Raw genomic sequence first — 22,564 nt, 5'->3', positions numbered from 1 at the left:
ATACATTCCTACTTTGAAAGATTGAGCAGTTAAAATAATACTAGTAATAAAAATGGTAATAATGATAAAAATCCATCCATCCATTATCCATATCGCTTAACCTTAAGAGTCACAAAGGGGCAGGGGCCAATCCCAGCTGACTTTGGGTACACCCTGGACAGATTGCCAGTCAGAGACAACCAACCATTCACATTCACACTCACACCTATGGGCAATTTAGAGTCACTAATTAACCTGCATGTCTTTGGACTGTGGGAGGAAGAGTAAATGTACCTGCCAAATGGTGTCATTCTGTGATGATAAGGAAACTTTAAAATGTTTGTCACAACTTTCAGATCACTAGAACTTCAGTGTGTTGATCTGTGAAATAGTAGGTCAGTTATTGGTGGGCTGACTCATTGGAATATATCTGTAAAATGGAAATAATTTAAGAATTTTGATATATTAATATGTTTCATGGCTGCGGAAGCTTGGAGGCACTGCTCAAGCTTTATGACAGTGTTGTCCCATGCCAAAGGTGCCATTTTATCATTGGCAAGGTGTAGTGTGTGTCAGTGTATGTGTGTGTGTAATGTGTCAGTGTTCATGTCTGTAGGACAAAAATGTGTTCTTTGGCTCTGTGTTCACGTGTCTGTGTTGTCTTTAAAAGTTTCCCTCTGAAGCCTCGTCAGACTCACACACATACACTCAGAGAGCCTCAGAGCCATTGTTTCTCACACAGCAGGGCACAGGGTCGATTGCCAGTTGTAGAGCATTATCAGCCTCCCTGTGTTAGCTTGTGTGTTTTTGTGCAGACATGCTCTCAGCTGAGGGAGCTGGTTCACGGGCCGGTCAGAGCCGCCTTATTTCCTTTTAATTGACTTAAGATGGGCAAACAAGACCTCAGCAAGCACACGGTACCCATTACACTCACACACAAGAAACGCACAACGCCAAGATGCACACTAATGAAGCACATGTACTGACACACACACAGCCACAATTGCTCCTGCGTGTGTTAGCTACTTTACAGTTCCATCAGACTAAATGAGAGGGTTGTGTTTTCCCAGTCAGCACTGCTGCCTTCCAGCCGCCAGCAGTCCTGCCAGAGCTCGCTCACTATTAGTAATCTTTTTGGTCACCTTGCTGCATAATGTCCACCTTGGTTTAGTTGTGCTTCATGCCAAAGTTGTGATCAGAGAGGAGATTGTGTTGTTGCTTTGCAATAGAGAGTTTAATTGACTTCTTGCAAGCTTCCTGAAGTCCTCGCCACACATGGAAGATGGAATGTTGCTGGCTCTAAATCTCGGTGTAAGGTGGTTTTTGGCTTTAACTCTTAGGCCAATCACTAACAGTTACATGTTGATTCTTTTCACACACCATTCGACAGATCTGCATTGATGTCAGCAAAGTAGCAAGTTCGAAAAGAATAACACTGAGAAAGAATTGCTGTGTTTCATTCACAGTGCCAACATGATGATTTTAAAAATTTATATTAGCATGAATTTATATTAGCTTGACTTCTGACCAGCAGAAGTCACACAAGGAAGGCTATGTGAAATATGATTTCACACAATTTATCACATATTATTTTACACTGTCCAATAGCCCCCAAGGTGCGGTCGTTAATACAAAAGAAGACAGCACATTAAACTTAAGTTTTGTCTCTCTTTTATTTCCTTTTTTAACAATGCTGCGAAGCTGCAAGTTTAAAGTTTCATGGCTGATAATGAACAGGGTATTTTGTGCATGAGGAAAATACTACATGAAGAATATGTAGTCTGCAACTAAGAACTGTTTCAGTTACTAAGTAGTGTTTTTTCATCTTTGGCTAATTTTCAGACCTGACGGCAACGTGAAGCTGCCAGGATATTTACACAGTGATGAATATGGCAAAGGGGCCTAACACTTTTTGATAACCAGAAGCAGAAAAAGAACAACATGACTTGCATATTTAAAAAAAAGGAGCCAGTGGAAAGATGAATATACTCCTCTTGATCTTAGAGATGAAAAGTCTGTTCAGACATACCTTCCATGTCTCACTCACTCATTTGCCCTCTCAAACCATGAATATGCATGCTGACAAAAAAACAAACACAATATGTTAACAAAAGGACACACAGATATCTTCTATACCACCTGAGATTTAAAACCCAACACTTTTTGTTTTTATTTCCTGTTTGTCTCTTGCAGGTTATTCCTAAAAAAGACGCTCCTCGCCCTGCAAATTACCATTTCAATTGACTTTTTGTTATTTTTGTTGCTTTTTTCCTCGTAAACACGCCTGTCATTTTCATTGCCCCTTCATCCATCCATTCACCCTTCCCTCTCTCCCTCACTACCCAGTCATTGTTTTATCATTGGTGTGAGAGAGAGAAGAGGACAGGCGAGAGGAGGAGGAGAAGGAGGAAGAGAGGAAGATGGCCAGCTTTTTTCTACTTGTCTGTCTTTCTCTTTGTCTGTCTGTTCATTTTTGTCTAGATATGGCTTCAGAAAGAAGCCATACATAGCTCAAGTCCATGATAATAATATGTAGTACCATATGGCAGTTCTTAAAGATTAAATAGCACAACCATGTCTTCTTGAAGTAATGTTTATATACAACTAAATTGCAACAACAACGTTATGAGGGAAATCTGATCACTGGCTGGATTATGTTCAGAAACAAGAACACAAGTAAACACACTGTGTCTGAAGTTACTATCAACTTTTTCTGTATTAAACCAGACCACAGTCTTTCCCTAACGTTTACCAACTGTTAACCATAGAATAGTTTAATAATTGTGTAAAGACAAGTGAGTCATTCCCCAAGGCCAAACCAGTTTTTTTTTCTACCTCAATTGCTGTCCTTAGGATGCACTTCATAAAAGCCTGGCATCACTGATGTCTTTAAACTAACTGTTACCAGGAGGTAATATTATCAAACGATTCAGTGCTGTTAATCCCAAAGCCTGTCATCCATTTTTGGTGATCACCTTCCCACTGCAGTATGATCATCTTGTTAGCATACTGTCCTCTAGGGTGACCAAGAAACTCAAGCTCTGTACATAGTTTCCCAGCCTAGTCTCTGTTACTGCTCATTGTGTATGTTAATGTAGGTGATACACACACAATACCAGTGTTGTCACTGTGTCACAGCACAGAAGGTGCTGGAGAAATGATTTGTTGTTGTTTCATCTAGGAGAATTAATTAACACTAAGCTTTGCAGTTATATATGCTATTTACAGGCCGCAGTATATAGTGAGTGCCATAGAAAGGCAAACAAAAGGATGTGGAACTACCTGAACCCCAGTGAATCAGACTCAGTTCCCACAATGTTCCCACTGTGTCTCCTCATTCAAGCTGATTGAGAGAAGCTGTTCCTGGCATCCTCTGGTGTGTTACCAGCCCTGCACCAATGGGGGATGATTTCAGTTCATTTTGGGTAACGTGTAAATGTAGACAGAAAATCAGCTAATACTCCAGGGAAGAAGGTTACTATTACTTATTGCGGTGTCTGTGCTTTCTTCATCCTTCTTTCAACATCTGCCTCTGATAGGCTCATTTTAGATAAGACCTGCTTTCTTGACCCTCAGCAAACCAATCAATAGGACAATGACAACCACGTGACTGTGACAACTGACATCTTAATTTGAAATGAAACCAATAGTTTGACTCACAGTAATTCCTTTCTATTATGGTCTTGCTATCATCAGAAAGTTGTTTCAAGGGGAGCACAAATAGTATCTGTGTTATTATGAATACTTGGTAATGTACAAAGTAATTTTCATAATTATCTATTTTGTTGTTTAACAACTGAAAGAGGAGGAAATATAAGAGACTTTTCATTTTCATTATTTACCCATCATTGCTGTTTTTTATAAATTTCAACAGGGAATAAAAATTTGACTGAGCAAGTGCTCCCTCAGTGAATACATTACTTTATCATTTTCATTATCATTAACTATAGCCATATCAGTTTTCTCCCTCCCCTTTCTGCATTGCAGATCTCTGTTAGAGAAAATGCTACTTGAGCCCGAAAGTTCAAATTTGAGGTCACTTGTCAAAACTGATAATGATAATGAGCCAAAGAAAGTTATTTTTAAAAAGAGCCTTTTCCAAAATTTGCTGTTTGATTCATGCTATTATTAACTTTGCCTCTCCACTAAGCATTACACATTGAACTGACAGTATTTTGTGAAATCACTTTAAAATTTACAGCACTGACTCACAGGATGATGTGAATCCAATATGTTCATCACATGATTCACCATTATCTTGAACTTTGGAAACAGAGGTGGACAAAAATCCTGGTGTTTGAATGTTTCTGAAATACTCTGCCCAGCACCTCTGGAAACAATAATCAAACCACATTAAACTGCTTAAATGAGGCATCTTTCCCATTCAACAGTAACTGAACCTATTGACCTGGTCTGCATGTTTCATATACTGACTTGCAACCACATTTGCTGTTTGAAGGAGTTTTGTGTTAGCATTACTATAGTTGCCACTGAGTCTGTATATTATATCACAATTTGTGTCCTGAGAAAGGTGATTGACAGATCATTGAAACTGTTCAGGTAAGAAGCAGATGGTGTGTCTTTGAGCTGAGTAATACAATTTATTTTATGTGATTGAAACAACCAACTGTAAAGCCACTACTAAAAAGTGAAGAGCAAGAGAAAGATATGTTGAATTTTAGATTGTATTCATAAAGAACAGATGAAGTACACAAGTAAATAAAATATTTATACATAAATTGTGCTATACCAATTATTTGTGCAGTAAAATTTAGTATTATACCCAGAGCCAAAATTCTGCCTCATCAGAAGCAGTTACACAGTCCTCCCAGCCCTCTGTTTGCTACAGAGATTTAAGCAAAGTGTACTGAGTGGCTCAGCTGCCTCATGTATAGCAGTACAGTTTTTCTATGGAGCAGCTAGCACAAGCACATATTCAGCACACTCTCAGCAGCATTTGCCCTTTAGGCATCAAATACAGTTATTATTATACACCCAGTTCAAGATGAGATGGAAAGGAGGGTCACACTGTGAAGGAGGAAGTGCATGAGTGCACTTGTGTATGCAGTGGTCCAGGCAGCTAAATGTATGAATGAGGCTCCTCTAGTGTTCCCTTTGTTCTCCCCAAACAGTTTGTACATACAGTACCACTTAAAAGAAATGCACAAGCACATGTACAAGTTTTAGGTTGATTGTCCTGTCGGAGAGCTTCTCTAGTAAGTGATAAGAATGGAAATATCTAATACATGAAAATCCATGTTTTCCCAGTTGATTGTCTGATCTGCTACTTCATTCTGACTCTTGAATCTTACATACTGGACACTATGTTGAGAGATAGAATAGCATTGTCATCACAACACACAACATAATTTAATCTTTCATATCACTGAATATAGTTTCCTAGGTTGATATTTTATGTATGTTTTACTTTCCTATCCCAACTTTAAAGCTGCACTGATCAATATATTGTGATATTTGTCAGATGACTATGTGTAATGTAAACCCATAGAGAATTGCTACCAACTCTGGAGTTTCTTTCAGCTCATGGTTTTGATTTTATGCCTGCTCTGAGCAAAATTATCTGATTATCTGTCTATGAAGAAGTGTAAAATAAATATTTTGAACCATCTTAAACCATTTTTCAAGAAGCCATCTAATATATAATTACTTATATATATTGACTCATTCAGTTGTCATAGCATCAACTAGTGCTTTGGAAAATAGAGTATTATTTATTATTTATTTTTCACAGTACTTGGGTTCTGACATTCACAGTAATTGTGTTACTCATCTGTCGGATGACTGCCATTACAAAAGGTGCGCACCCTCAAAATTTCAAAATTTAGAATATGTCCCACTCACATTGAACAAAATGCAAAAGTCAAACAATTACAGTTCTTTTTGAAAAGAAATAGTACATGACACATCCTAGGCCTATGATCATTGGCAAAATTAAACCTGTGTATTCTGCTTTTTCAGAACCAATTTGCTCTCATCGCATATGTCACGGAACTTACTATCATTTAGCATAGTTTAGGCTAAACTTTTAGCATGGAGCACAAGCACAAAGGGGATTTAACAGTCTTTATTTTCATCTTCTATCACCTGTCATTGCACATATGTGTCAAATAAAATGAATGTATGTTTATACCACTCTGTATTGTGAGGTCTAGTTTGATGGTTTTCAATTACCAATACATTTATCCTGTGTCTAATAACCAGTTAAAGTCTTTAAAGTTGTATTTTTGTGAATATGTATAAAACATAATTTCATTTGTAAGTTTACTGTATGCCATTTGCATGGTTTTACCAGTTCCCATCATATATTAAACAGTGTACGTTTTACCTTAAAGTTTTTAAGTATGTGCCTAGACTCGCATGCAGCCACCCACATTACACTATCGCTACATTTTCTCACTTCCAGTGTATTTTAGCAGTATGGCAAACTTGTGTGTGAGGACAAAAGACAACCTCACATCATGGCACAGTGTGTTTGTGTGACAGTGTCCACATAATGAGAGCCAAGAATGGTGTTTGTGTGCTTGTGTGTTTTGTATTATTTATGCATTTGGATGAAGTAGTGTTTGAAGGGGGTCTTTGGGGTCTTTGTTTAAACTAAATAAATAACGTGTTGTGGGGTGTACACACACATATACATACCCAGTAGAATTTGATTTTCTGTTTATTTCATACAGTGTATTTTGAATTTTTTATAATATATTCACATTGTTCAAATTTTCACTGTACTGTCATTGTTTCAGTGTTTTCAGAGACCAACACTGTGCATGCCCCAGTAATATTGTATCATGACTCATAGTGTTCATCCTTACCTCTCCAGTGGATTTGTCCTTGAATTGGAAGCTAGACTCTGTTTAGCAGCCCCATTTGCTTTATTTCTTTACACTCTGTTCTTTTTTGCAGTCCGTTCTTATTCAAATTCTCATTTCTGTTTTCTAGAATAGATGTCATATCACTGACAAGTGGTACTCTACATCTCTATAAAAGTTAATTGTATACAGTGTAAAGAGTTTTTACATTGATAAACAGAGGACACTTTGTTCTTTGAAGGGCAGCATAGAACAATCATGTATGCTACGCTGAAAGAGAAGACTTTCTTCACTGGATAAAACGAGACACAATGTTTAGTGCCCTGTAAATAATGACAACCCTCTTGCAGATGCAAAGGCTGAAGTCACCTTGTTATTGTTCCTAAAAACCTCAGGAAGGCAGTTGGGATGGATTGTGTTAATTCATGTTGTGGGAGTTACATTGACAGGTCTGATTGGGTCCGGATTTGATTTTGAGATAATTACAGGTAATAGGTCTGGTACTGAACTTTGCAGGTGTGGATCAGGGGCAGGTTTGCAACAATAGAACCATGCAGAACTCTGCTTTGCCTAACCTTAACCATATCATTTTTAGGTGTGCAACCTTAAACAAAACTTTAACCAAAGAGGTGGCACGTCATTAAAACACATACTTTTGTAAAATTCATGTGTGGAAGACACCCAGAATTATTTTTTCATTTAACAACTGAAAAGAGACACATATACTAGACACATATACTTTTTTAAAGCTAATAGACTTTGTGAAGTGGAGTTTGGAGTCTGCCACAAGAACAAGTTGTTGATTTAGTCATTAGATCAAGTATGTGTGGGTGTAAAACACGTGATGAATCCCACCTGCATTCCTAAAAGATGGGGCACCGCAGACAATTCTGAGATACACCACAATTTTGTCAATATACAGATTTTTTTAGTGCAGCTTCAGTACAGGAAATATTGAGGATTCAGGAGACCTTAAAACCTGAACCTTGCAGACACCCAGTGTCCTTGAGTTCACATTTCAGAGTGTACAAGTTGGCATTGCATTCCTCTCCCAGTTTGAACCATTACTCTCCACTTTGTAATCAGCTCCAACAATTATAACCTCGCAGTGTGCCTCTGATTACTGTCCGGGTGTATTTTGGACTGTTCTGGGAATACAGAAAAAACTGATACTGGTCCCAGCAGAACTCTAGGTTACACACATTTACAGTAACCCCGTCTGTGTGTGTTTGTGTGGGTTGCTGTTCGTTTGAAGTGCTCATTCCCCCCAAATTACAGTGCTGCCATAATGAAGTATTACCATGCAATTCCAAGGCAGACCAGTACAAAGAGTGTGGATGTGTGTGAGGGCATGTGAGCTCTGGACACTTGAAGTGAAAGTTCAAATGAGATGCCCGAGCATAAAGCCTCTGCCCAGCCAAAGTGCATACGTGTCTGCGCGTGTGGGTATTCTTGTGTGTGTTTATTGTGTTTTATGATGCAAGTAGAAAAATAGCTTTTGTGCGTGATGCAGCCCCACTGTGCCAAGGCAAGTGTTTGTGTGTGTAACAATGCGTATGACTCTGACTTGCAGTTGCGTGAGCATCCTCCCAGTTGTGTTTCCAAATGTGTGGATCCACCAGTCAGCTGTGACAAAGCTCAGTTTGAGCTCACACACACACACACACACACACTCAGAGGTGCAGGCGTCTTTGGCTGCAGGCTGTGCTGGCCTCACCTACGGCCTCCCTGGCCTGCTAAATGTTGCATGATGCCCGGCCGCCTCATACATAGTTCATCAGCACAAACATGCCATCAGATGATATACATACTGCATTGGCACCTGCATCCGCCTTCACTAACAAGCATCCAATCCATTTTTCACCAACACATGCAGTGGGACGGCTGTTTTAGGACAGGAAAGTAGACAGGGGGTGGGGAGGGGGTGAATGTGTGTTTTCTTTTGTTTATTTGTTTGTTGGTTGTTCTTGTCCTTTGTTATCTCCATCTGGCACTCCACTTCAGGCTTGTTGAAGTGTGTGTGTGTATATATCAAATCACCCAGATACTGTATGGATATATATATATATATAAGTCAAACAAATAAACAATAGTTTTCACTTGAATAGTATCTTAGCCTTCTGACATAGCTGTCATAGCTGTCACTGTGGCTGCTATCAGCCAACATCTCTTGCTCTCAGATAGTGACCTATGTAGCTTCTGCATTATAGTTATCGTGCTAACTGCAATGAGGCCAAGCACCCTTTAGCAAGTCTCCCCTGCAAAGCAGAGTCTCCTAAATGAAAACCATTCCCCTCTGCCTGCTTTCCGAGTTTTGCTCAGGGACAGGAGCCGTGGGGTCAGCAGCTGGTGGAGGATATGGCAATTGTTTATGAAAAAATGCCTTCTCAAGCCCACCAAAAACACACATTTAGGGGGGGAGAAACCCTCTGCCCCTGAACAGCCAACAGCTGGGAAGGGTTGGGAGTAGCCTGGAGGCTGGCAAGTCGCCCCCTCCCCAGTCCAGATGGGGGAGGTTAGGCTGAGGCTAGCTGCAGCCCACCCTACCCCTCCCCATTCTCCCCACTTCCCAAACTTCCCATTCCCATTAAGGGGAGGCTGAAGATTGCGGAGGAAGGGAAAGGAGGAAGAAAAGCAAAAGAGCATGACTGCTCTGTTTTTCACCCCCAACCCTCCCTCTGTCTTCAGCCTAATCAAATAAAGCAGGAAGCTTCCGAGACGGAAGAGGACTGTTTATTGATATTTGCTTGAGCTCCTTCACCCCCTGTCCTGTCCCTGCTGTTTATTTTCTATCCACCACTTTTGAAAATACTGATATTGTCAATGTTTTCAGCTCATATACATCCCTAACTGAATGTTTGAAAACTACTGAGGCAAAAAGGTTATGTTTCTTTCAGCTTTTTACAATATACCATTATCTTAAATTGAGCCTCTGGGAAATTACACACCAACCCGACATCTGTTGCAAAATGGCTATGACCAGTCCATTTATTGTAATAAGAGGGTGTCATATGAAATGAAATGGTCTTAAATAAGAATTGATGACCCTCTCCATCTATATCATTGGTCGGGCATAAAGGCTTGCACGCCACTCATACTGGAGCCAAGAACAGCCTGCTGAGAGTATTGTGTTACCACTGCTTACCTTTTAGTGCTTAAAAAGTTGAAATCACATCTTTTAAGTAGCTCACAGACTCAACTCAGAAGTGTCCTTTAAGTGGAAAACTGCTAAGAACAGGATGGAGATCATAATGCAGATCTTATGGAGAACAGTTCCAAGAGAGAAGCTCATCATCCAGCATCATTTCATACCAGTACAAGTTCAACTGGATCTGAAAACGATTATCCCCATACATGTCTTAGCCCTTTGTCTTACATTTTGTAACTCTCTGAGCAGTATTGAAATAATAAATATTGTGGTAGTGTATTGAACCCATGCCAAACTCCCTACACTTCCTATGTAAGAACATGAGCATAGACTCCAGCTAGTTACAGACTTTTATAATGCCATGTAAAACCCGAGAATAACCACTGGGTAGTTTCCCTGCTGTAAAAATCATCTGCACAACCGTTTGAAAGGAAACCATATTAATTTTAAAGCATTATATTTTTTCACACTCTTTATTGTTGTGACACACACTGTCGAAACAGATTGTAGGTTATGATGCCAAAGTCGAATGTAAGTTTTTTCCGAAATCAGTACCCAGTCGTCAACCCTAATAAAACCAGTTTAGCTCTGCTCAGAGGATCTGGTGTTTGAATGGCACGGTGGTGAGAAGTTGCCTTGAGAAACAAAGGGAAACTTTTTCTTGAACTGCCACTGTGAGAGCCTGTCTTGTTATTTTCAATGGTCCTTTTGTTAGAGGTCATTGAAAGGCGACCGCTTCATTTCCCCTCAAGCCAACCATGTGTGTGTGAGTGTGTGTGCACGTGCTGCTGCTCTCTGACATATCACTCGTTATACCATTGTGAGTGTGTGTTTGTGGGAAGAGGGCAGTAATCCAAGCCTACCTGCAACCCTGTGGGCTCACTGCTGACTGCTCCCTAAAGGTCAAAACTCATGACCTCTGGGGTCCAGAGCAGATCAGTGTCCTGGGGTGCTGTTGTCCTGAAACCAGCCTGATGTACATATCACACACACACTTACTACAAGGCTATTAGGCAAGGAAACATGATGTATGCACATCCCAAATATACACACACACACACTTAAGGGGTTGCATCCATACATAAATGGATGAACAAGAATTTGTCTTCTTAGAATTATATAGTTTAACCTTTTATAATATAACACCCTACCTGTAAAACACTTGGTGCTACTTTAGGTCTGTCTTGGTTTGTACTACACTCAATCTTCACACATCCTTGACAAATGAAACATTGTTTGGAACCTATATGTCGCCTGATCCTATCTGTGCATGGCATCATATATATCACTGTATATATGATATCACTGTAACAGCTGTTGACAGAGTTGATTGAGACTTATGGCTATGGCTCCAAAGTGTTTTTCACACTAAAAGTTCTGCTACAGGCCTACAACTTGTATTTCTACTGTGTTTATGCCTCTGTATCATTGGTTCTGTATCTCGTATACTCACATTGACTTTTTTGGTTTGAAATTTAAAGAATTACCTTTCAAAGTAGATCTGGTTTGATTGTAATCAAAAAGGCTGAATAACAGTTACTTTTTTTTTTCGGGGCATGTTGTTTTCAGGCTTGTGCACAAAAATAGGGGTGTCTGCTAACAGGTTAGAGTGTATAGTGAAAATCTGAAACACAGTGCTGAGAGGACGAACACTTGGATCTAACCTCACCTCTTCCTGTTATTTAAAACTACATTTTAAGTGGTATCTGGTGTAACCAGTGTGATCTCCCAGTGACACCGATGATATGCATGTATGTATTGTAGAATTGACATATACTAGACTTTAACTAAAACACCAAAGCATCTAACCCCAATTCCTATGTAAGTACATCAAAATACAAGGTGTTACGGTATGAGTTACATACTGTGAGGGATATAAAATGTGGGAGGAGCAGAAAGATAATTACAAGTATCATAAATGGAAGGGAAGGAAGTAGTAAAGGGAAGAAGAAAAGTGGGAGAGAAAAAGGAAGAAAGGATGAAAGAAAGACTGAGAGGAAGAATAAAAGAAAGAAGATTAAAGAAGGGAAGAAAAAGAATGAATGAAAAAAAAAGAACAATGAAAGAAATAAAAAATAATATGAAGAAAAGAGAGAGATGAAAGCAAGAATGAAAGGAATGAGGGCTTGAAAGAAAGGAGCAGTAAAAGAAACACTGAAAGGAAGAAAGTGTAAGAAATAAAAGGAAGAATGAAAGGATGAATAGAATGAAAGGGAGAGGGTTAAAAGAAGGAATAAAAGCTAGGGAGAAAAAAGAAATGGAGGAGGGATGAAAGAAAGGAATAAAGGAGGCAAGAATGATATGGAGAGGGAAACAAATAAGGAACTAAAGAAGGGAAAAAGGTATGAAAACTCCTTCCTCATTATATATACTGCAAATATGATTGTTGCTTTTGACCTGTAATCATCCACAAGCATCTTAAAACATTAAGACGCACACACGGACACACACATGTTCTGGAGAAAAACATTTGTAGGATGTAATTGTGAGGTGATGGAAGTTGGTCTGAGAGGAGTAACAGGTGAAAGGTCAGGAGTGTGTGTTGGAGAGGCCTCAGCTAGCAGCTATCAACCAGAGTCATGTCATGTACAGTATGTATACATAACAACGTGTGTAAAAAATAAGAATAGTAAAGTCATCCAGGCATTTGTTAACAACGTAAGGGTTCCTGTTTTGTTCCAGAAATATATTGAGGTATTTCCAGCAGTTCACCACTAAGAACACACACACATACACACCTCCTGGTTTCTACAAAAACTGAGAGAAAAAAAGGTAGTTTTGCAATTTGGACATCACTTCATATTACCCTGAACCAGCCTCCCTGGAACCCCAGCTGTGTGTCATTTTACAACATACACACACACACACACACACACACAGACAGGTGTAATTCAAGCCCTCCAGGTCCCCCCTAAGCTTGCACTCCTACAATCCTGTCACCTATTAACATATGTAAGCGTGACAAGGTCTCACCTTTAATGAGAAAAGCCAGGCTGCCCCGCGAGTTCATTAGCCTTCAGCCGTGTTGAATTAGATACAATGCATCCCTGTGCTTTCTTACACTGCTAACCAACAGTCAGCATGCTGCTCATTTGATGGTTGCTGCCGTCTCAGCAGATAACACAGTCTTCTTTGCAAGTAGTGACTTTATGGATATAGTGTTGATTAGGGGGATTAGCATTACCAAATATTAAGTAACAGATTCTTGTGGTCATTACTGTGACTAGAAGTAGTTTTCCAAGTTATCCACAGTACAATAACTTTAAACAGTTTCAAAACTTCTATTTCAAAGAAAGTGATATTGCAAATTATTCTGAACTAATATTACAAACTAATAATTAATATAACACTGATTCTAATCCAATGCATTTGTTAAACTTTATTAACATGTCCGTGATGTTTTGTATATGATGAAAGACATGTAATGAGTGAAATAAGCAGTCCATGCCATGGCTGAGCATTTCCATTTTGGACCTGTAGTGTACCAATGACCGCTTCAAAAACAGGGATTCAGACAGCCTGGTCTTCATACATCACATACCGAAGGATCCAAACTCATTAACTTGGGATGGGGCAAAAGAAACTTGAAACCCCCAGCACAGAGCAGACTTGTCAGTACAGAGTGTGAGGGTTAGCATGAGCATTACCCCGAACACTGTGTCAGTCACTGCCAGTTAAAAGCCAACAAGCTAACAAACAACATAAGCAAATAAAGGATACTAATTACACCTCTATTCTGGTATGCCTGCTAGACTGCGATTTTGGTGACTCCTCATCTGAGTTTGGGTCCAACTGAGGCTCAGACATGTACTGTGCAGTTCCCTGTAAAGCTAGCCAAATTGATGTGCACTGCTCTTAAACCAGTCAACCTGGCACAAGCAGTGGTGATGAGCAGGACACTTTCACAGAGCCAGAATTTCTCAATGGGGAAGTAAACATAAATGTAAATGTAAGTTTCCAGTTGTTGTTTTTATGTTTGTTTTGTTTTTTATATGGTTCAAACCATGTCTGGAGGGGAGCTTTACAATAATAGTCTCTAACTTTTGATTGTTGTGCTGTTATATCAGATACTACTAACACAGCAGTAAATTTTAATTACATTAAAATTTTCAAGTCACAAGTACCATGAAGCAATTTCATGGCATTTGAAAAATTTAACTGAGTGGGAGTCCAACCTGTCTATATTGCAGACATACAGCAGTTGATCATTTTTCAGTCTGAGGCTGGTTCAACACAGGCTACTGTTTTACAGAACACAAATCATCATTCTACATCACTCTAATCGAAAATCCAGACAGGAATCATGCGGTTTGGTGTTGGCAAGAAGAGCCCACTAAACAAGACAAAATTCTGCTCATTATCACTTGGGATCACATCCATGTCCTCTCGGAAATTGTATTAACAAAAAAGAAAAAAAAGACGGAAAGGAAAGAAACGGTAATTCTTGCTGTATCTTTCATGTGAAGAGCAAGCATCTAAGTCATAGTTGATTATCTGTTCTAACTTTGTTAAAGAGCAGTTTCATCATCATTAGTTTAAATTTTCTCTCATACGTATGTTTTGTCACCTTTACTGAAAGTAAATATTAAACCATGCCAATTTGATAGGCATGTTCAGCAGTTTATCATTTGCTACTTAATTTCATACTGAATTTCATCAGCCATATAAATATGGGAAGACATAATAGTACAGCACTTAATTATAAACAAACAAAGTTAGAAAGACATTCACTCAGTACTTCACTGCATATCTGTTTCTGTTGACACTGGCTCTTTTAAGCCTCACATATTCTCATCTGTGATTATCAGTGATAATAATTTTGATGTTCTAGTTTTGTATACTAAAAATACAGTGGAATACTGTGATGTTCAAAAACTGTAAAACAATTATTACTGGTTGTGCTACAAATTCAGTATATAGCTGTTATTTTACAGTGAGCGCTCTTCCCTAGCAAGGAAATTACATTTAGTTGTCATTTAATGAAAAATACACATTAAAAACCATAAGAGTATCAGATATAAAATAGTAACCACCTTTACATGTCATATAATGTTAAAAACAGTCATATAATATCATACAGTCATATAATGTTACAGATTATCACCTAAAGAATAACTGAAAGATACCATAAATATATTATGAATTGCATAACAATTAAAAACATGATAACTTAACATGATAAAATCATGGTAGCGTAGAAATGTTAGTAATAACGTTTTACATCATTGTATCAGTAATTTTACTTGAGTCAATGATCTTTGTACTTCTTCCACCTCTTGTGCTGTCATGTGTTTTTCTTGGATCACAGGCCTCAAATGTTGTTCACAATAAGACCTTATTGAGAGTAAGTGAACACACCATTTATCTACCAAACATGTGCTTGGTGGTCAAGCAGGTAAATCCTGAAATCACTGTAATTAAGTCAGTCCACATTGTCATTGTTTCAAGAGATATAATTATGTAACATTGTGGTAAATACCTAATGCAGATGCTAACAAATGAAGCAAATGAAATTACTTCACAAGCTGTTAAGGCAAACCTTATACATTGCGTGTTTTGTGAGAATTCTTGTAGAGTGATGCAAGTCATGCATGTGTGTATGTTTGTGTGTCTTCCCTGTTTGCTCTGTGAATCAGCCTGTAAACAGACACCTATGAGCAGCTGGGCACTTGGCTCCAGCGACTCCCTCACAGAGAGGAGAGGAACTGTTGGCCTCCAAACACGCACACACACACACACACACACATACCCAGACCAAATATGCATGCACCAACAAGCGGTACATTGCCACACACAGACACACAAACATCCATAAACACACAGATCCACTTGACATCTCACTCTCACACAAACACATTTCCCTCAGCTCCCACAGGAGACAGACGCTGCCATGTTTACTGCCTCGCCGGAAACTTTCACAGGAAGGAGCAAGAGACCAGCACCTATCATTCTCTCTCTCTCTCTCTCTCTCTCTCTCTCTCTCTCTCTCTCTCTCTCTCTCTCTTTCTTTTCCAAACTTTTTTAGTTTTTTTCAGACATCTCTACATCAACACTTTGGTCAGTTTATTTGTCCAAGGCAACAGCTCAGCAAGTTTTATTGCTCTCAAAATCTAAATCAGGAGGGGGCGAAGTGGACAAATTTCCGGATGAACACGCCAGTGGACACACTCAGGAGAATGTAAACTGGGCTTGGAGCATAAGTGATAACAAATAAGAGATGTGCTCTAGCTGTGAGCCGTACACTCCAAATGTTTTTGTTTTTACTCTGAAGGACACAGAGGAGTCTGGCTGGAGCTTCAGCCAGGAAAACACTCCAGAAGCTTCCAAACACTGTCGTCCACTCTGTCTCTCCCTCAAGAGGCGGCTTGTCCTGGCCTTCACACAGTCAGAGGAGGGTTGGGGTGATTCAGTGGATCTGATGATTCACTGTGAACAGAGCAGGAAGAATAGGATGGTTCCCTGGGGCCAGGAGTACTAATAATTTTCCCTACTTGACAAATAATAACAAGTGTAGTTTTATAAATGAACCAGTCCTTAAAACATTTGTAATTAGACTGAATTTAGAGGAAATGAATAGAAGGAAAGCAACTGTCTGACATTCAAAAATACCTCAACTACATATGACAGAGCCCCAGTGGACATTTTGAAAAAAAATTACACATGCCTTTTTACACTGAGAAATAAGTGCTCTGATCAGTATTGCAAATTACATTCCTTCATATTTTTCTTGAATGTTGAAGGTTAAAACTAGTAATAGAAAAAGTAATATTTTCAGTTATACAAGTTAATGATAACTATTCTATTCTGCAAAATGTGAAAATAATAATGAATGCCCATCACAAGTTTCTTTAGCCAGTTGTGATGTATTAGAATTGCTTTCTCACTGATATGTTTTTAATGAATAAATAACTTAAAGATATCTCCAGACTGTAAGACATATTAAAACTACTCTGCATTAAATAATAATGTGGCTGAAATGTTTCCCCTCAAAAAAGTGAATTTAAGTTAAAGGTTATTCCACATCAACAGTCTTTTAACTCAGGGAAGTTATGGCACATGTCCATATCAAAAGACACAGTAACACATACTGACTGTCCTCCACATACACACACGTCATGTACACAGTGTCCTGCTGCTGTTGATGGTTAGGAACTACTAATTCTCTGCACATGCCTCTTCTCACTCCTCTCTCTCTTCCTCTGCCACTCTCTTCTCCTCTCCTATTTCACACACCCTCGTTCTTAGTCCCTCCCTTCTCACCAGTCCTTTTTCATTACTCTTGAACAAAGTCTTTCTTTATTTTCTGACAACAAAAACCCGTTCATTATTCCCATCAGCACCAACAGCACTCTCCATAATAACACTCCCAGTTCACTGCTAGTTGGAAATTTTCATCACTGCACATCAAAGAAAAAGAGTCAGAGAATGTTTGTGTATACATGTGTATTTGTGGAATTTACTTTAAATGGTATATATATATATATATATATATATATACATACACACACACACACACACACACGTACGTATATGTGTATGTGTGTGTATGTGTGTGTGTGTGTGTGTGGGTGGGTGGGTGGATGTGTCTCCCTTACACCTTTTGCACCCATGCAGCACCATATCCACACACTCCTACCCATGTTTCACAGGTAGCTCTATGTTGTCACTGTGGTAGTCCTGGCCAGGTCCACACTGAACATGCTAGACCCCATCTAATTTTTGACAAATTTATTTGGGGTTCATTTGTGAATGTGCTGCCAACATTCATCAGCCTTCTTATCATGTTCTTTGGTAAATCTTACAGTTTTGTTTTATGAGCATTGATTTTCTTCCTGGATCCCACAGAATTTGACTTCAGTCACTGTCTTTTGCATTGTTAGAGGAGACACTGAAACACCAATTTCCACAAATAATCTTTGTACCAAGTCAGAAGCACTTACCTGTCTGTTTTTCAGTACAGGTTTGCATAAATAGTGACCTGTACATGGCGTCATTTTTCAAGGACGACCGCTGTGCCTCCTGTTATTGGTACTATGACTCTTCCTATACTTCCTAGCCACTGCTGCTGTGTTTCAGTCTATGTTCGGTAACCTACTGATAATCGTATAATCTTTCACTTTTTTACTCATTCAGGCAGTTCCTTACCATGTATAGTCATATTGCATTAGACATAATGCAATAATCAGCCTTGATTGGAAATGACAGGTGTCCTCACTTTTGTTGCTGTGATAACAGGTAGACTGACTCTTGTTGCAGTCATTATAGGATACTCACTTTTGTTGCACCGAGGTTGTACTTCAGGGCTCATATTTTTGTTGTTATGTTATTCTTAATGTAGCCTTTGCTGGAGTGGTGACACCATCCCAGCTGGGAGGAAGAAGTGCCTAAGAGGAACAACAAATGTTCCCTGATGCATGTCATGTTTGTTGTGAACATCAATTTCAGTGTTTTCAGACACTATTTCTTCAGTTTCATCTTAACAGTTCTGCACATTATATACTAAGTACAGTGAGAATATAATAGATATTACAACTGAAACATTATTTTGAAGGGCTCAATTGTATGACAGTATCTGATTATCATCAATAGATACAATGTACCAAACCTGAAAAGGATCTGAAATCCCAAGAAGGATAAAGCAGCACATTTTTTTATTTATTAATCCTGCTGAGTAAACAAATCATAGACGAGATGAAACAAGAATTTCCCCATAATGCAGTTAAACAGGATCCGTTATTAGACTTAACACTGTCTCCTTAAATGCAGTTCCTAAAACGCCACACTTCCAGTTCAACATTTTAGGTCTTAAGCCTTATCAAAAATGACTGATGACATCATTAAAGTTTTCAACCAAAAAGAGATTTCATATTTATTACATCGTGCCTCACTTGCAGTTACCATTCATTCTAAATATTTTCATAATTAATTTTTCATGCCTCATAATGCTTGCAATCGATCACATTGCACAATGTGAGTGATCTTAGCCAAGTGTTAATAGATAGACAGCAGCTTTTCTCGGTACTCTCCAGCCTGGACTTGCTGGACAGTAAATATTTGGACACTGAGGGTGATACAAGCCCATTGCACAGGACCTTGAACTTTTAGTTCTCCCACACAGGACTTTAGAGCTGGAGACAGAGGGGGGAAGACCAGCCACCACACATGGCTGAACACATCCATGTAAACACAAGCACTCTCCAGGTGCAAAAAATATATTCTTTGTCATTATCAAAGTGACATTTCATGAACTGTGTTTTCGCTGTTCCAACAGTTTCCGTAACTCAGTGCTCAGTTTCTCACTCAGTGATACTTTCACAGGTCTTCCAGAAAAAGTGAAACATATTGCTACAGTTTAAAGTAGTCCGTACCCCTATACAGAACTTCCTTCCAAAATTTAGATACCTCACAATTTAACACTTTAAAGAAAAGTTTAAGTATCCATTGAATTTTTGAGTGTGTGGCATATCATTGTAACTGTTGTTTTTTTTCTTATCCATTTTATCCACAGACTCTACTCTCCTGCTTTAATCTTACCTGTTGTAATCTATGGCTCTGCTGTCAAAAATTTGACGACCAATCACTGCAGTCTTTATATGGTGTTTCTGTAGCTGATGTAGCCCTGTTACATAGGTAATTTTGAGGGGAAGATTATAGACTATGCCATAACTCCATAATACAGAGCTATAATTCCAGTTTTAAGTTTATATTCCAGGGATGCATTTATAGTAATTTATTACTGTTACTGTGTTATACAAGTTTTAGTCTCTGTGTGTGTTTGACAGTTAGTGTTTATTAAAGGACTTGCGTACAAATATAAATCTGCTATATGAACAGACAACATTGTACACAAATACAGTTGTAATGTTATAAAATATGTCTTCATAGGAAAAGTTACAATTGTTGGTAAATACTATATACTAATAAACACTTAAAATGACCATACACACGGTCTTCTTACAACTACATTATAGTGTGTTATAAGCCACTAATTACATTTATATTCTGCTTTTAAATGCTAAATGGGTTAAAGTGTTACTGACCACTTGTCATCAGGTTTTTTTGAAAGTGAACGATAATAGCTTTGGACTGAATTTAGCTATAACATGTGCTATTGATGCAATAACTCAATTACAATTCAGTTTTCATGCTCATAACCTCCAGATATTGTTTCATTCATGTCTTGTTTGTTTGAAAAGCTTTTAAAACTGCCTTTATACTACTGAAATCAAAGATAGTTACAATACCAAGAATAAGAATAAACAGAATTAGAATATTTCTGTATAATCCAGTAAAACTGCTGCATTCAAATTCATGTGAAAATCTCTCCATTGACAACCAGTATGATTAAATACCCCATTAACACTGCATTATGAATAAACTATTATTTACACCATCTTATTATGTGGAGGAAAACAGGAAAACCTATTCTCTACAGGACTACAGTATTTGGTCGTTTATTTGTTTGTTTCTTACATTTAAACATGGTTACATATTGATACAGGGGAGCACAAGCACCTTTAGTTTTACTTTACATGCTATGTATAGTGACATCTCAATTACAGTTGTAGTTCATACGGTTTGTATGACAAGAAAAACCTCATAGGTTCATGACATTTCTGTGACCCTTAATGCAACAACACACTCACTGCCTCTCCTTTTGTGTGAACCAGTGCTTTGGCAGTGCTGGGGGGTGGGGGGGTTTGCTCCAGGGCCAGGATGAACTTCCTGTTAAGGTGTAAGGGATAAACAAAGAGAGGGATGCTGGGAAAGGGCGCGGCTGTGTGAGGAGATGAGAGTCTGAGCCCAGCTTAGACATCCTCCTTTCAGAGGCTTCACATCCCTACCGGCTATCATATTCTCCATAGCCTTAACACAAAACTCTCTCTCTCTCTCTCTCTCTCTCTCTCTCTCTCTCTCTCTCTCCCCCTCTCTCTCTCTTTCTCTTTCTCTCTCTCACACACACCTTGTCTTGCTCTTCTCTATGTCCCTTGTTCCAACCCTGAGCGCTGCTGCTTTTACAGAGAGCAGAGACACTGTTGTCAGACCACTTGTAAAAGCTTCTATCCCTTTCATTCTCTCTGGCTTCAGCGTGCATCAAAAGCAGAGGTTGTTTAACAGCGCCGCAGGCCGCTGTGGGTCATGGCAAAGGACAGGCTGGCTAAGTGAGGAAGTTCATACTACTCTGTATTTGAGTACACTGCCTGAGAACAGTTGGATTTTGATATAGGGAGAGAGTGATATTATGAGGTCTCCACAACAGGAGTTAAATTTCTTCTACTATCACTGTTTGAACATTGGTCATTCAGACTCTTAAAACACTGTCTGTGTGCCCTCTTGCAGTCTTCAGAATAATTACTTTTCTCTCTGTGTAGGGAAGGCAGAAGTGTAACGTCATAGAAGGGGATTGATGGCTGGGTGAATGTACTGTGTGACGACTGCTGTTCGTACCCTGTCTCATACTGGTGGTTTCCATTAACCATGACAGCAGTGTTTTTCCTCATCTGAACAACAACCACAACAATGACCTAACTTTAACCGAGTAGATTTAGTTATCTAAACTTAACAAGACCTTAATTTCACATGAATTATTTTTTTAAGTTTTAAAACAGTTTGACTGTTTTTTTTTTTGGTTTTTTTTTTTTGTTTTTATGTGTATAAGACATGAGGGCTTGTTATTTCATCCACCTGCCATGATTATGTCACTTAATTTTCATGTCATGCTAGATTGATGTATCATTCCCCTCGACTTGTACAAGCCATAATAATATCTAATCAAGAGAAAGAAACAGGGTTTAGAAACAGGGCTTATGGTAAATGTGATTGTCACAAGATACTTGTGATGTATAGTATAACTAGTTACGCATGTATGTTTGAATGTGTCCTACTCAGTGTATTGTTAGTAGTTGAAGGTAGTAGAGGAAGTATTCAGATCTCTAACAATAATATGTAAATATTCTCAGCAAAATTAACTGAAAGTATAAACATAAAAGTACTTACTATACAGCCAAAATGGGTTCTGTCAGTCTTGCATTTTTATATGACATACTATTGGTTTAGCATTATTATTGTTAATGCATTAACATGTACGTAGCATTTTAATGCTGTGCCTGCAGTAGAGTTAATTTAACTCATTTGATATTCTTTCAGATGGCTTAATTTACTTTACAGTGCTGCCCAGTGCCTTTGTAATAAAACTTACTTTCAACCACTGAAGGAAACTAACTGCAAATGTGAGCTGCTTTGCCTTAGTTGTTCTATTTAATGTGTAATTATACTTCTACCTCTATATTGTTTTAAACTTTACATTAAAGCCATAATATCTCTCGATGTTGTAAAGTCTGTTTCACGTGTGTCTTTGATACATACAGAAATACAGTATTCCTGTATGTTATTGTAAGGTTCATCACATGTCATTCTTTGATACACGTATACAAACATAAGATATATAAACTTGTCATTGTACTGCTGTGCAAGACAACAAAGACAACAAAAACAATAGGACAAAAACAAGAAAACAACAAAAAAAATATGATGACAATTCTGAATGCTGCAGTTTGGGCTCAGATATATTTGTGGTCAGAACCATTTTATTACTAAGAGCAAAGAAAAC

At 38.5% G+C, this 22,564-nt stretch overlaps 1 protein-coding gene across 4 annotated transcripts in view; it reads left to right on the top strand.

The window, feature by feature from the left end:
- bcas3 (BCAS3 microtubule associated cell migration factor) overlaps nucleotides 1-22,564 on the top strand; it is a 313,902-nt gene that overhangs the window by 175,737 nt on the left and 115,601 nt on the right. Inside the window, exon 24 of one of the 4 annotated variants that reach the window (XM_018701030.1) lies at nucleotides 2,173-6,324. The exons of the other annotated variants lie outside the window; for them this stretch is intronic. Within the exon in view, the coding sequence (XP_018556546.1) occupies nucleotides 2,173-2,183 (11 nt within the window). The 3' untranslated portion in view covers nucleotides 2,184-6,324. Of the gene's footprint in view, nucleotides 1-2,172; nucleotides 6,325-22,564 lie in introns of those variants that run through there. 4 annotated transcript variants of the gene reach the window in all.

The sequence above is a fragment of the Lates calcarifer genome, linkage group LG21 (assembly GCF_001640805.2).
Source record: "Lates calcarifer isolate ASB-BC8 linkage group LG21, TLL_Latcal_v3, whole genome shotgun sequence".
Classification (NCBI taxonomy): domain Eukaryota; kingdom Metazoa; phylum Chordata; class Actinopteri; family Centropomidae; genus Lates; species Lates calcarifer.
This window is presented reverse-complemented; position numbering and strand designations above follow the sequence as displayed.